This window comes from Lathyrus oleraceus, chromosome 5, assembly GCF_024323335.1.
Source record: "Lathyrus oleraceus cultivar Zhongwan6 chromosome 5, CAAS_Psat_ZW6_1.0, whole genome shotgun sequence".
NCBI lineage: Eukaryota > Viridiplantae > Streptophyta > Magnoliopsida > Fabales > Fabaceae > Lathyrus > Lathyrus oleraceus.
In genome coordinates this window covers 270,032,003-270,047,768 of record NC_066583.1, presented here as the reverse complement: position 1 = coordinate 270,047,768, position 15,766 = coordinate 270,032,003, and the positions used below count along the sequence as shown (strand labels likewise).

At 34.9% G+C, this 15,766-nt stretch overlaps 2 protein-coding genes across 2 annotated transcripts; both read right to left on the bottom strand.

Annotated features, from left to right (window-relative positions):
- Positions 1-7,103: 7,103 nt before the first annotated feature.
- On the bottom strand, positions 7,104-8,168 carry LOC127088122 (putative F-box/LRR-repeat protein 23). The gene is made up of 2 exons (XM_051029038.1): positions 7,760-8,168; positions 7,104-7,683 (listed from the first exon to the last, which is right to left on the bottom strand). Exons 1-2 carry the CDS (start codon positions 8,092-8,094, stop codon positions 7,158-7,160), a joined length of 861 nt encoding a protein of 286 aa, XP_050884995.1. The 5' UTR covers positions 8,095-8,168; the 3' UTR covers positions 7,104-7,157.
- A 6,601-nt stretch (positions 8,169-14,769) lies between these two features.
- LOC127080160 (putative F-box/LRR-repeat protein 9) lies at positions 14,770-15,712 on the bottom strand. The gene is made up of 2 exons (XM_051020491.1): positions 15,381-15,712; positions 14,770-15,295 (listed from the first exon to the last, which is right to left on the bottom strand). Exons 1-2 carry the CDS (start codon positions 15,710-15,712, stop codon positions 14,770-14,772), a joined length of 858 nt encoding a protein of 285 aa, XP_050876448.1.
- Between the last annotated feature and the right edge of the window lie 54 nt (positions 15,713-15,766).

Genomic DNA, 15,766 nt, shown 5'->3' with positions numbered 1-15,766 from the left:
AACCGCAAAATTTTTTGCTTCTGCACAAGGGTTCTATTTATAGAACCACTTGTGTGGGCTTCAAGCTAAAAGCCCACTTAAGTGTATTTTGGCCCATATCTTATAATATGCCCAAAATCACTTAAGCTCATGGTACCTTACCATATTTCGTATTCTACTCAAGTACAACGTACCTTACGATGTTCTATAATTCACTTAAGGGCACCGTACCTTACGGTATTCCTTAGTAACTCTATCTCTCATCAATCCGTCCTTTGTGTGTGACCCTGTAGGTTTTCGTGACGTTGGCAATTATATTAAATCACGTATTTAACATAATAAACAGTGAGCGGTATCTAGCAACACATCACTGCTACCCAAGACACGAAAATGCAAGTGATCTGACACAACCTTCTGTGATAATAATTATGTGTATAATTACCCTTTTGCCCTTATGTCTATATTGAACACAAGGCATAGACCGTGTCATCCTTGTCCAGTTCAATATTGGGCCCATAGACATTTATCCTGTTATGCAGGATGGGCAAATTCCATCTAGGTCACTCATGTCCCTCAGCATGCTTTGTGGAGTACCCATCAACTGTCTTTATGGTTATCCAGTTACGGACAACGTTGGATCAGCAATAAAGCACTCGACTCTACATCTAGGATCCATAGTGGTTTCAGGTCGAAGAGTGGAATACACTATTATCACCATGAGAATAACTTATGACACCTTGCATAACTTTCTATATAGTATTCTCATAGCGGGCCAATCCGGTATAAATATTACTCCTAATATTCATACCTATGTTTAAGACTTGATAACTCTTTATCCATGATCCATGAGATGTGATCATCAGTCCACAAACATAATAGTCTTAATGCTTTAATGTTATCCCACTTCACACTAAAGCTCGACTACGGATACTTTAGGAATAGTGTCCTTATGTTTAATGTGTTCTCATGATTAAGACACACTTAATACATTAAACGGACTATCTATTCCAGGGACTTTATTAATCAACCATAATAAAGAGAATGCCTTTTATTATTCGATACAAGTACCAAAATGTATTGGCCTCTAGGGCTTACACCAACAACCTACCTGAGAGATATGGATATCTCATAACTGATCAATGTGATGTGTTACTCATGGACCAAGATGAGCCTGTGACCTACCAAGAGGCCATAACTGGTCCCGAGTCTGAGAAGTGGCTAGAAGCCATGAAATCTAAAATGGATTCCATGTACACAAACCAGGTTTGGACCTTGGTAGAGCCTCCTATAGGAGTTAACCCTATAGGATGCAAGTGGGTCTTCAAAAAGAAGACTAACATGGATGGTAAGGTACATACCTATAAGGCAAGACTGGTTGCAAAAGGATATAAACAAATTCATGGGGTTGACTATGATGAAACCTTTTCACCAGTTGCAATGCTTAAATCTGTTCGGATTTTACTTGCTACCGCTACATATCATGATTATGAAATATGGCAGATGGATGTCAAAACTGCTTTCCTTAATGGGAATCTTCTTGAGGATGTGTACATGACACAGCCTGAAGGATTTGACATACCAGAAGAAGCCCAAATGATATGTAAGTTACAAAGATCAATCTATGAATTGAAGCAAGCTTCTAGAAGTTGGAATCTTCGTTTTTATGAAGCAATAAAACAATATGGATTCATCAAGAATGAAGATGAGACTTGTGTCTACAAGAAGGTTAGTGGGAGCATGATCGTCTTCCTGGTATTATATGTAGATGACATATTACTCATTGGAAATGATGTCCCTACCCTACAACAAGTAAAATCTTGGTTGGGGAAATGCTTTTCTATGAAGGACCTGGGTGAAGCAACCTATATATTAGGGATCAGGATTTATAGAGATAGATCACAAAAACTGCTTGGCCTAAGTCAGAGTACATACATAGACAAAGTGCTGAGACGCTTTAATATGCATGATTCCAAGAAAGGATTCATACTTATGCAACATGGCTTATGTCTATCAAAAACACAATCCCCTTCAGATAAGGAAGAAAGGGATCACATGAATAAGATTCCATATGCATCTGCAATAGGATCTATCATGTATGCCATGTTATGTACTCGACCAGATGTCTCGTATGCTTTAAGTGCAACGAGTAGGTACCAATCTGATCCCGTTGATGCTCATTGGGTAGCTTTCAAGAATATCCTTAAGTATTTGAGAAGGACTAAGGACTCATTCTTGATATATGGAGGTCAAGAAGAGCTTGCTGTAATTGGATACACCGATGCTAGCTTCCAGGCTGATAAGGATGACTTTAGATCGCAATCTGGTTATGTGTTTTGCTTAAACGGTGGTGCTGTGAGCTGGAAAAGTTCAAAGCAAGATACAGTTTCCGATTCTACAACCGAGACCGAGTATATTGCTGCCTCAAATGCAGCAAAGGAAGTTGTTTGGATCAAAAAGTTCATTAGTGAACTTGGCATAGTTCCTAGCATTGTGGATCCCATTGATCTTTATTGTGATAACAATGGGGCTATCGCACAAGCTAAGGAGCCTAGATCTCACCAACGATCCAAACACATACTTAGGCGTTATCACCTCATTTGAGAGATAATAGATAGAGGAGATGCGAAAATATGCAGAGTACCTACACTTGACAATATTGCTGACCCACTGACACAGCCTCTTGCGCAGCAGAAGCATGATGGCCATACTAGATCTATGGGCATTAGGGGTATGCCTGATTGACTCTAGTTCTAGTGGGAGATTGTTGGTGTAAGCCCTAGAGGCCAATACTTTTGGTACTTGTATCGAATTATTTATTAATAATAAAAGGATTTTTCTTTATTATGTTTGTTTAATAAAGTCCCTAGAATAACTAGTCCGTTTAATGTATCAAGTGTGACTTAATCATGAGATCCCATTAAACATAAGGACACTATTCTTAAAGTATCTGTAGTCGATCTTTATTGTGAAATGGGATAACATTAAAGCATTAAGACTATTATGTATATAGGATGATGATCACATCTCATGGATCATGGATAAGGAGTTATCAAGTCTTAAACATAAGTATGAATATTAAGAGTAATACTTATACTGGATTGACCCGCTATGAGAATACTATATAAAATGTTATGCAAAGTGTCATAAGTTATTCTCATGGTGATAAGGGTGTATACCACCCTTCGACCTGAAACCACTATGAACCCTAGATATAGAGTCGATTGCCTTATTGCTGATCAAACGTTATCCGTAACTGGATGACCATAAAGACAGTTGATGGGTACTCCACAAAGCATGCTGAGGGACATGAGTGACCTAGATGGAATTTGCCCATCCTGCATAACAGGATAAATGTCTACGGGCCCAATATTGAACTGGACAGGGATGACACAGTCTATGCCTTGTGTTCAATATAGACATAAGGGCAAAAGGTTAATTGTACACATAAGTATTATCACAAAAGGATTTGTCATATCACATGATATTTTCGTGTCTTGGGTAGCAGTGATGTGTTACTAGATACCGCTCACTGTTTATTATATTAAATATGTGATTTAATATAATTGTCAATGCCGTGAAAACCTACAGGGTCACACACAAAAGGACGGATTGATGAGAGATAGAATAACTAAGGTACACCGTAAGGTACGGTGCACTTAAGTGAATTGTAGAACATTGTAAGGTACAATGTACTTAAGTAGAATATAAAATATGGTAAGGTACCACACGCTTAAGTGATTTTGGCATATTATAAGATATGGGTCACATACACTTAAGTGGGCTTTTTAGCTTGCAGTCCACACAAGTGGTTCTATAAATAGAACCCTTGTGCAGAAGCATTTGTGCAGTTGTAATTTCGTTTCTCTCTCTCTCTCTCTCTCTCTCTCTCTCTCTCTCTCTCAAAGTCTTCATTCGTAGCAGCTAGCACTGAGATTGAAGGAATCCGTTCGTGTGGACTGAGTAGAGGCGTTGTCACCATTCAACGTTCGTGATCGCTCCGTAGATTTGCATCAAAGGTTTCAATTGCCACAAGAGGTAACGATTCTATCACTGATCATGCCCATTCGTAAGGATCACTAAAGGAGAAATTTTTAAATTCCGCTGCGTTTTGGATTGCTCTTCTCCTTCAGTTCATACAATTTTCACAAACTTTTTTGAATAAGTCACTTTAGATTCTTTATTTTCTATATTTTATATTTTTATTTTGTTTTGTTTTGACTAATTTTCTCGAGTCCCCCAATCCCAAACTTAAACATTGCTAACTTCCAAGAGAAACCACAAACTTATACATTTGCACAGAACAAGGAAAATAAATGTTCTACCTAACTCCAAATAAGGTGGAAATATTTAATCTTTAAAGTCAAATAACTATGTAATAGACTAGGTCACCTAAAGAAGGGCTTTAGCTCAAAGTGGTTAAGCAACGGGTATAGACATTTCATACGGTCGACTTAAAAGGCTCAAATTTTCCACAAACAGATATCTCAATGTGTAATTTATAAAACCAATAAACTAAGCAAAAATAAAGCAAATTCTCGAAAATAAAAATTGTAAATATACTCTATGTTAAGCTATCTGGAGATTAAGTACAATTCAGTTAGTTATCACTTTTCTTTCTCAAATGTCAATCTGCACCAGAAAATTTTATGTTGATAAAATCTTTTTGTTCATTCTTTTTTATTGACTTGTTTTCTTTTTCCTTTTAATACTGTCACTAATAAGGTAGCAAATCATTAATTGAAAGAAACAACAACAACATGGTTGTTCATTAAGTAAAGCATATAGAAGTAGTACAAAAGGGGAAAAATACTTATCAATTATATATTACTCTTTATTAGATGGAAGTACAAAAAGGGAAATACTAAAAATAAATTGGAAAATGCTTAAACTCCTAAATCACATGTTGTCGAAGTTGAAGTAGTTGTGTACATCATCCATGGCATCCCGAAACTTCCTGGTCTTGTCAGGTCTAGGTTGTCCTCATTTGATATCTCATGTGGGCTAAAGATTTATCTTTCTCTCTAAAGTATGACTTCATGTCTTCAGAAGTTGCAAATTGCTCCCTCAAGTTCTAAACAAACATGTGATATCAGTGCTCATTATAGTATGCCCATAACCTCTGTCAAAATCTAGTTGGTTTGGCATACTAGTTTGGTGAATTTTCAGTGGGCCAACTTGCCATACCAATTGTGTGTTCCTCTAGACTTTGCAGACGATCTGGTGCTTGTTGTTGTTGTTGAGGATCTTCTTCCGATTGTTGGATTTCTTGATGGTATAACTGATCTTGACTTTCCTCTTGGGCTTCTTCTTGCACATCTCTTGGAATAGGACTTGTTGGTATATTTCTCATGACACTTTGGTTGATTGGCAGCATTGAACTGATCATCTTGTCATCTGTTTTACTTTGGACTCCAGATAACATGCGCAACTCATTAACAAAACAAATACCCACATGCTCGTTGTGGTACGTCAACCATATATTTAATGTTTCATGATATCGACCACTCAACATATATATGCTCATGGTTCAAGATAGACATAAGATCCATACACCGCTTCACAATAAATTATGATTGATACTTCTATGGATCCCAACGTCAAGCTTCTTCCGGGTCAGGGATAGCTGTTGAAAGACCCCAAAAGATATCGATGTTTAGTGGGTATACTCAATTATCTTACCGTCACCAGACCAGATATTACTTTTGCAGTGAGCATTATGAGTCAGTTCCTGAACGCTCTTTGTGATACTCATTGGAAGTGCAGTTATTCGGATTCTCAGATATATAAAGAATGCACCAGGAAGAGGCCTATTATATAAAGATAATGGTGATGCTAAAATCACGTGTTATTCAGATGCAGACTGGGCGTTAGATATGAGATCCACTTCTGGATATTGTGTTCTTATTGGAGGAAATATGATCTCATGGAGGAGTAAGAAACAAAACACATTTGCATTATCTAGTGCTGAAACTGAATATCGTGTTATGGCAGCAATATCGAAGGAACTTGCATGGCTTAAGAATTTACTCTTAGAACTTAGGTTGAGAGACTTTCAGGCCACAAAACTCATATGCGATAATCAAGTGGCACTTTACATTGCATCCAATCTAGTTTTCCATGAACGGACCAAACACATAGAAATAGATTGTCACTATGTAAGAGACAAGGTACTGTTAGGAGAAATAACCACAGAATTTGTTAAATCTGAAGATCAACGGGCTGATATGTTTATCAAGTCTCTTAAGGATTCTCGAGTGAATTATATTTGTAACAATCATATCATACAATATATACGATCCAATTTAAAAGGGAGTGTTGAGAATCCGTTATCAATCAATTAGTATTGATTGATACTCAATTAATCATAAATATAAATTATATTATTACCTATTATGCATACTTCTTTTGCATATAAATATATAGTATGTGCGATCATATTAGACACACAAATATAGCTACAACACTAAAGTTTGTTGTTGGCGGTGTGATGACCTTTTTTCACGAGCTGTAATATATTTTGACCACTCCAGCCAGCAAGAGTAAGGTTAAATAATTCCTACTTTTTTTTATATACAGGTATCCCAAGGAATATGGGGTAGCATATTTTATTGTGCTGAAGAGGTCTATTTTTAATACTTAGGGTTCGCACGGTATGTTTGAAGCTTGCGTTGAAGTAGATTGTTTCTGATCATAACTCCACCTGTAAGGTTGTGCTTAGGGTTGCTTGGGTGGTGCCAAGTAATGTAGAATGTTTGTTGGGTTGGTTCGGTTAGTTGAGTTCGTAGTAGTCCTGTGGTAGTCGGGCTTATTCTGTAATTTGTGATCGTGGTGCAACATGTTGCTGAATTAAATATATCATAATGGCGCGGCGAGGTGCTTAAGGAAAAGTCAGAAATTAATGGTAAATGATGACATTAATAATGAAACATATACACTTCATTAGATTAGACTCCATCAAGTTTTAAACAAACCAAACACTTTTTTTGAATTATATTTCATCTCATATTACTCTATACAACCGTATTCCATCGATCCAAAAAAAACTCCAATATTGAATAGGAAAAATTAAAAAATATAAACTGTTCAACAAAACATGCAAACTTTCCTTTCATATGTCATCAACAAAATTACTTAAAAGCAACATCATCAACATTTTGGATGAAAACAATTACTACTATCTAATACTCCCAATATTCATTAGCATATGTATCTTCAAAAGTGTCAACATAAGCTAAACCATCATCGTACTCATCGTTGTAACCAAAACATGGAAGTTGTAAATCTTGGATTTGTTGATGGCACCTTTTTAAAGTACTTTCACACCTTAAATGATGACAAAAACAATGTCGAAGATCAAGCGAGTGAAGAAGAGGGCAACCATCAAGAATGGCAACCAACTCATCATTGCCAATCACAATTCCAGAGAATCCAAGATGACGTAACCCAGTCATTGTTTTTACAATAGCAAAAACCTGATCACCAAACTTACGGAACTTGTTGAAGTGCAACGTCAGCATCTCAAGATTTAGTGACTTCAAAATAGGGCAACATCTACCAATCACTTCAAGAGAATCCTTGGATATATTATCCATAAAGGCAATGTCAAGCTTTTCTAATAGTGAAAACTTTTTCACAAATTGATTCAGCCCTTTATTTGAAATGCCATGACTGTTAGATATTTGTAACCTCCTTAGTTTACTTGCCCTATCAAATATAGCAAATTAAGATCATGTGTAAAATATGCATTACCTAGAAATGAACAATAAAAAATGTGTATTACCTATGAGCAATATACTCGAGAAGGTCATCAGTCCCAAATTTTCCAATAGCAATGTCTTCGAGATGACCGCAACTTAGATCAATGGCACACCGGCAAATCTTCTCCAAACAACGAAAATCAAAACAAAAATTGTCAAAATTACCAATCATGTGAATGGTTCGCCACATTAACGGATCCTTACAAATGTGCCACCACAGAGGACAAACATTACGTGCACTTATCAGAATATCAAGGGTATCAAGTCTTTGGAGTATGTTCTTGGTCAAGTCTATTGGAAGTTCAAGCCAGTTTGGCTTTCTTGTGCTCTCACCTTTAGATTTCTTAGACGATGCCATATTCTTATAATAAGACAAAAGAAATACTTCGGATTTCAAGCAACTTACATTACATTTTATAATTAAACAGTGACGCTCTCAAACCCTTAGAGTTTGAAGTGGAAACGTAAAGATGGCAAAGGAAAGGTCCCACACACTTTTTCAATTAAATTTGGCTTCCCAAGATAGCCTTGAAAATAGTATGTATTTGGCTTTGAAAAGTGAGTAGTTTATTATCCAACTCTTAGCCTTCAGATTCATAAATTGAATTGAAATGAATGTGTTTTTCTTTAATTTAGAAATTATAAAAAAAAACTAAACCTAAATTTTATTAAGATAATGCTAATTTCTATTTTAAAAGCACATGTTAAGAAACTCAGGATTAAAAAAATTGTATTGAAAAAGGAAGTAAAAGAATTACTTACGAATTTTTGATAAAATCAATAAAAAATTTCAAAAAAATATTTTCTAAATTTAGTTCTTAACATTTCTCAAAGTTACAAGTTAGTATTAATCTATTTTATTATTGTTTAAATATTACTGAAAATAATAGTAGTAATATTTATAAACCACTTTAAAAATAATAGACTGTAAAAGTATTTTGTTTTATTGGCTGGAGGTTCATTCAAGAAGTTTATTAAATTTAAATTTATCTCTATTTTAATAGATTAATTTAATCGTTGTATTAACAAAGTCATTTCTTCCCCTTCCTTCTAAAGTCTCAAACAAAATCTTAATCTCTAGCATTGTCATTTGTGATATATTTTATTTTTCCACCTTAGTTATGGTTTGTTTTGTTTGTTCAACTTCATTGCAGTTTCTTTGAAATCCAGAAACACTTTTTATTAGAAAATAATGTTCACTGCGAGCATTGTTCATCACGAACATATTATTTAATATTGTGACATTGTTCACTTGTTAGTATTATGCATTCATTTTTTTCCATCAAGAAATCTGGAAACAAAGCGTGTGTGCCTCTTTAGAACTACTACTAACTAGTCTTATTTTTCTTATTTTCTTTAGCTGATATTTTTGCAAGTATCAACAAATACGGTTGAAAATAAATCTATCGTCATTTATGCGTTTAATCATTCTCATAAAAGTGCTTGAATCCTTATTCAGGTGTCAATAATGACATTTCATTCTCAATATTTATTTTGAAAAATATGTCTCTTTATGACATTCTCAATATTGTTACAAATGGTTGTCATACATGGGGTAATGGTTGTGGAAACAATGTGTTTCAATCTTTTAAATTAAAACACATGATTCATATTCTCAATCTATCAAAAGCATTATCTATATTTGTTTGAAAGCTTACAGAGCATAAAAGTTGTATAATTATATATTTTGATTTTCATTAATCTTTTCAGAATCTTGCAACGGGACACAATTGGAGTTGCTAATGAACATGGATGACTATATCCTCCTTATCCATTAATGACATGTATCTTTTCATCTTTATTTAAAATATGACATTTTTCAATTTTTAAACATAACCAAACTATTTTTCCTTCGATTCATACTAAAAATCCTAACTCTTATGACCTCCTTCATTCATTCTGATGTTTGGGGATTGACTCCTATTTATAACATTAATGGTGCGAGGGGATTTATTTTTTTGTTGATGATTGTTCTCGAGTAGTTTGAATTTTCTTGATGAATAATAAATTAGAAGTAGCACAATTGCCGATCATAATTTTCCTAGCTTTACTAGTAAATAATGCATCATTTATGAATTCACATTTGTTGACACCACTAACAAAATGGTGTCATAGAAAGAAAAATTGACATTTTCTTGAAGTCAGTTGAGATCTTCTCTTCCAAATGTTTGTTCCAAAATCATATTAGGGATGAATCATTTTAATCATTGTTTATCTAATTAATTGTGTGTCATATTGCACTATAGGTAGTTAGTCCCATTTAGTTTAATTGTGTGTCATATCGCACTATAGGTAGGTAGTCCCATTTAGTTTATCAACTTTAATTTTCTTTTTACTTCTATCGTGTAAGGTATTGAGTCTTGAGTCTTGAGTATTTGAGTATGTTGCTTTTGTCTATGTTTAAAAGCAACGCCAAACTAAGTTGCATCCATGTGCTCTTAGATGTACATTGGGGTATCCTCCTAATATAAAAGAGTATAAATGTTATGATTCTCCTAATCGTAAGTACTATATTTTTAAATATGTCATTTTTCATGAAAGAGTGTCTTACTTCACTCACCCTTAACCCGAGGGAGAACATGAGTGACTCTAACTTTAAGTTTGAGTTTTTGTTCCTTGGTCACAATTTTCCTATAACACCCAACTTAGTTCTTATTTTGAGTGAATTTAGTCTTAATCTTAATTTGATTCCTAGCCTTGAGAATACTTCTAGTCTTAAGTGTACATCTGAACCTAAGTTGTCACAGATTTTGAGTGAACCTACTCATAGTCCTATTTCCAAGTCTACTCATAGTCATAGTCCTGAGTATACTCCTAATTCTAGTTTGGTTCCTCCATTATCTTCTATTTTGCATAAATCAACGCCTTTAGCACCATCTCGGTGTATCAAATAAAAGGTAAATCTTATATATTTCAAAAGTCGTTTGAATTGCATGAGTCAGGGGTAAGTACTAAAAATGATTCCCTTATTGGAGATTCTTAAATTTATGATACTTGTGATATTGATCCAAAAGATTTATCCATTATTTTGAGAAAAAATAAAAGATGTTGTCCCTTTATATATAAATATTTTATTTCTAAAATATGTTTATTCTAAGCATATATCTACGCAGTCTCAAAACTTTATTGCATACGTTGTTTTTGTAAGAATCCCATTATCGGTTGAAAAAACTTTGAAAAGTAAAATTTGGTTTTTAGGAAATTTTTGAGAGACTGAGAGGCATTAAGTAAGTTAGATCCACCTGGATCTATACTCTGGTTGATTTTTGTAAGAACATGGATCTTCAACGTTTTGAATTAAAAAAGGTGCTCCATAGAATGTCGTCAATTTGGTCTTGTTTAGTGGTATGACCACCAATTGATAGTAGTTAATCAAAATCACATTGAAGTGTTTGTGAACTTTGTTCTAAACATCATTCAGGCGTTTATGTAGTAATGATTCAATTTTCTTTTATAGAATCCATGTATGAATAAGGATTTATTGTTGTGAATATAATCCAAATTATTTACTTGGTTAGGCTTAAGCCTAAAAGTTAATTAGGGTTTGACATGTATATAAATAGATATAGCTTGTAGTTCAATTGTGCACTATTATACTCATTCAATAATAATAATAATAATCATATTTTCTCTATTCTTCCCTCTCTTTGTCTTTTTGACACAAACTCTTCTCTCACACAAGTGTCCCATGCACTAACAAATTGGTATCTAGAGCTCCGATTTTCTTGATCGTGTTTTTAAGAATCACACATTGGTGATCGTGTTTCCGGGATTGCGGGTTGTTAATTGATCGCTGCAAAGTTGAACGACAATAATGGTGGTATTCCAAACTTTCTTCCGGTTCTTGACGACAAGAATTGGATTTGGTGGAATAAACAAATACCATCGTTGTTTCGCTTCCATGAAACCCTTGAAGTGGTTACTAACGACGTTCTTGTGCTTACTGCAAATGCAACTGATGCTCAGAGAGTCAGCCACAAGGATGCCAAGAAGAAAGTTTGCAAGGCGCTTGTCATACCCTCAAATTTATCATACTTCCACATCACCCTCTTTAACCCTAATTCATGAGCATACATCCCATACATGTCATCTCATATGCATTTGTACTTAATAATCCATAATGTTCCACAAACAAAAGGCGTGAGGTTCATCTATGGAACTCAAGACCCTCTAATCATGTTGAGGTGTTCCTAAGCCACCTTAACCCTAATATCTATCCTTAAGCATCCAACAAGCTTGGAGGATCATCCAAGTCATCTCACTCACTCTCCAAACCCAATTTGGATGGTGAGTCCCCTTTGAAGATACATCAAGATTCATTTGGTCACCCAATGACCCTAACCCTAGCTCTTGACCCTCTTTGGCATGTACAAGTCAAGGTTCACCTTGAATCTTGACCATGTCATTAAGGACCCCCAGAATCAAAAGTTTGTTCATACCTCAAACCTTTGAAACATATCAATATATCCCTTGCATCACCAAACCCTAATTTTGTCTGACCTTGCTTCTTGATGAAACTTGTGATTCAAGAAACCATAATTTGGGCATCTTTTAATTATTGTCCTTGCTTCATTTGATCATCCTATCACACCACCATTCATTCAAAATCAATTTAATTCATTTTCAACCATAATTCACCATTCAACTATCCATTCAATTCATGGTACAAGTCATTTGGGTTGGTCATGGTTTTTGAACTTTCAAGACATTTGATTCACCCATGAACTTGACCTAAAATCACTCCACAAAGCTTCAAGCCTCATTTTACATCATGATGATCATATGAGCTTCAAACATCCACCATTGTGCATTGAAAATTAAGAAATCACAAAGTCACATTTTTAGGTCAAGTTGGTTGGTCACATTTTGGCAAAAATGGCTTATGATTTGGTCCAAAGTCCATAACTTTTTCATCTTGCAAGCTTTTCAAGATATTCTTTGATAAAAATTTCCTATTTTAGTCCATCTTCAACTTTGTTTCAAGGTCCAAGACCTAATTCATTGAGAAAGGACCTCAAATTTTGCATTGGCCAAGTTGGTCCAATGTGCCTAGCATGCCCTAAAACCTGACCAAGACCACCACTTTACCACATTGCCATTTCCAAACCACAACTCCTTTTCATCTGGTTCTTTTTGAATATGATCAAGGACATGGCAAGGAACATTTCGAACAAATTTCATGCAAAACACACAAGCCAATTTCATTTGGCCTTGGTTCAAAGTTGCTGACTTACCATGTTGCACAAACCAGACATACATCAGCAAGAACTTTCATAATCATGTCTTAGGCCACTAAACTTGTTTGTTCTTATCCCATTTGGTTCCAAACATGTTGCTAAACACACCAAGACATACTTGCAAGTTAGAATGGATAGGATTAAGGTCACATGGAGCCAAATCGAAACCCAAAGTCAAAAGCCACTTTTTCCCCAAAATGGCAAAAATCAAAATCCATAGCAGCTCTGATTCAAGCCTTTTAGTCCCTCCTTTTTATGATATAATGAAAACAGATTGAGTGGAGGGGGGAAGCAAGTCAGAACACAACCACACTTGTCCAACAAATTTCAACCTTGAGCATGTTTCGAGCTTCACACCTTTCTGAAGCAAACCAATTCTTTATTCCCTTCAAACCACTCAATCACTTTCCCTATAAATAGGGGAAGGTGTCTCCCTCAGAAACCAAGATTTTCAAGCCAGAAAACCTCTGCTGCAAAACTGTGTTTCTCCCTCAAAAATAGAGTTCTCGTTTTCGAGTTTAAAACAACCACCCAAGATCCATCCTTGAACATCATTGAAACTTTTCCAAACACTAACTCACCTTACCAACACCTCACCTGAGTTGCACCAACTCATCGGAGTTCATACTTGAAACTGATTCCGATCAGGTAGTTTCACTCAAACAGGTTACCATTCAACTCGAAATCATCTGCTGATCATTAACCCAGTGTTTTGAGTTCTGATTAATCACTATCCATCATTTAATTTTTGTTATAGGTCAAACTTATTCTTCTGAGTTTCTGGAAAATACTCCATACTCAGAGCCAATCAATGGCTCATGAGTGTGGATGTTGATTCGTGGTTGTGTATAGCTATTGATTCCATGTTTAAATCCCGTGAAAAACACATATTTTTGAGTTTGTGTTCTCAGTGTCAAAGGCTGAAGATGAACACTTTCCCGCATTTTTGAATTTGAAAATAAGTGTTGTTGTGTCTCGATTGGTTCTCCTGCGCGCGTGTTCCATTTTAACTTTTGTTTTGTTATTTTATTTTATTAATGTGCTTCTGATCACAAGTGGGTGCTTGGCCCAGTGGGAGAAGGGCTTGATCTCCAATCCGGTTTTCCATGAACGGACCAAACACATAGAAGTAGATTGTCACTATGTAAGAGACAAGGTACTGTCAGGAGAAATAACCACAAAATTTGTTAAATCTGGAGATCAACGGGTTGATATGTTTACCAAGAATCTCAAGGATTCTCGAGTGAATTATATTTGTAACAAGATCAAGTCATACAATATATAGAATCCAACTTGAGGGGGAGTGTTGAGAATTCATTATCAATCAATTAGTATTGATTGATACTCAATTAGTCATAAGTGTAAATTATATTATTACCTATTGTGTATACTTCCTTTGCATATAAATATACAATATGTATGATCATATTAGACACAGAGATACAGTTACAACCCTAAAACTTGTTGGCGGTGTGATGACCTTTTTTCACGACTTTGGCCACTCCAGCAAGAGTGATATTAAATAATTCCTACTTTTTTTATATACCGGTATCCTAAGGAATATGGGGTAGCATATTCTATTGTGCTGAAGAGGTCTGTTTTTAATAGTTAGGGTGATAATAGACTTGTGGAGGGTCTATTCATTCGATCAAAAAAAAAAACTTCAATTTTAAATAAGAAAAATTAAAAAACATAATCTGTTCAACAAAACATGTAAACTTTTCTTTCATTCGTCCTCAACAAAATTACTTAAAAGTAACATCAACAACATTTTGGATGAAATCAATTACTACTATCTAATACTCCCAATATTCATTAGCATATGTATCTTCAAAAATGTCCACATAAGCTAAACCATCATCGTACTCATCATCATAACCAAAATATGGAAGTTGTAAGTCTTGGATTTGTTGATGGCACCTTTTTAAAGTACTTTCACACCTTAAATGATGACAAAAACAATGTCGAAGATCAAGCGAGTGAAAAAAATGGCAACCATCAAGAATGGCAACCAACTCATTATTGCCAATCACAATTCCAGAGAATCCAAGATGACGTAACCTAGTCATTATTTTTACAATAGCAAAAACCTGATCACCAAACTTATAGAACTTGTTGAAGTGCAACGACAACATCTCAAGATTTAGTGACTTCAAAATAGGGCAACATCGACCAATCACTTCAAGAGAATCCTTGAATATATTATTCTTAAAGGCAATGTCAAGCTTTTCTAATAGTGAAAAACTCTTCACAAATTGATTCAACCCTTTATTTGAAATGCCATGATTGTTAGATATTTGTAACCTCCTTAGTTTACTAGCCCTATAAAATATAGCAAATTAAGATCATGTGTAAAATATGCATTACCTAGAAATGAACAATAAAAAATGAAAGTAATGTGTATTACCTATGAGCAATATACGAGTCCTTGAGAAGGTCATCAGTCCCAAATTTGTCTTCGAGATGACCGCAACTTAGATCAATGGCACACTGGCAAATCTTCTCCAAACAACGAAAATCAAAACAAAAATTGTCAAAATTACTAATCATGTGAATGGTTCGCCACATTAACGGATCCTTAGAAATGTGCCACCATAGAGGACAAACATTACGTGCGCTTATAAGAATATCAAGGGTATCAAGTCTTTGAAGTATATTCTTGGTCAAGTCTATTGGAAGTTCAATCCAGTTTGGCTTTCTTGTACTCTCACCTTTAGATTTCTTAATAGGCGATGCCATATTATTACAGTATAAGACAAAAGAGATACTTTGAATTCCAAGCAAGTTACAATA

What these genes read in the sequence shown, in the direction of transcription:
- LOC127088122 (XM_051029038.1), bottom strand. Translation starts at nt 8,094, where the DNA reads ATGGCATCGTCTAAGAAATCTAAAGGTGAGAGCACAAGAAAGCCAAAC. An exon ending in CTCGAGTATATTGCTCATAG is followed by an intron (nt 7,684 to 7,759) that starts GTAATACACATT and finishes TATATTTGATAG; the next exon opens with GGCAAGTAAACTAAGGAGGT.
- LOC127080160 (XM_051020491.1), bottom strand. Translation starts at nt 15,712, where the DNA reads ATGGCATCGCCTATTAAGAAATCTAAAGGTGAGAGTACAAGAAAGCCA. An exon ending in GACTCGTATATTGCTCATAG is followed by an intron (nt 15,296 to 15,380) that starts GTAATACACATT and finishes TATATTTTATAG; the next exon opens with GGCTAGTAAACTAAGGAGGT.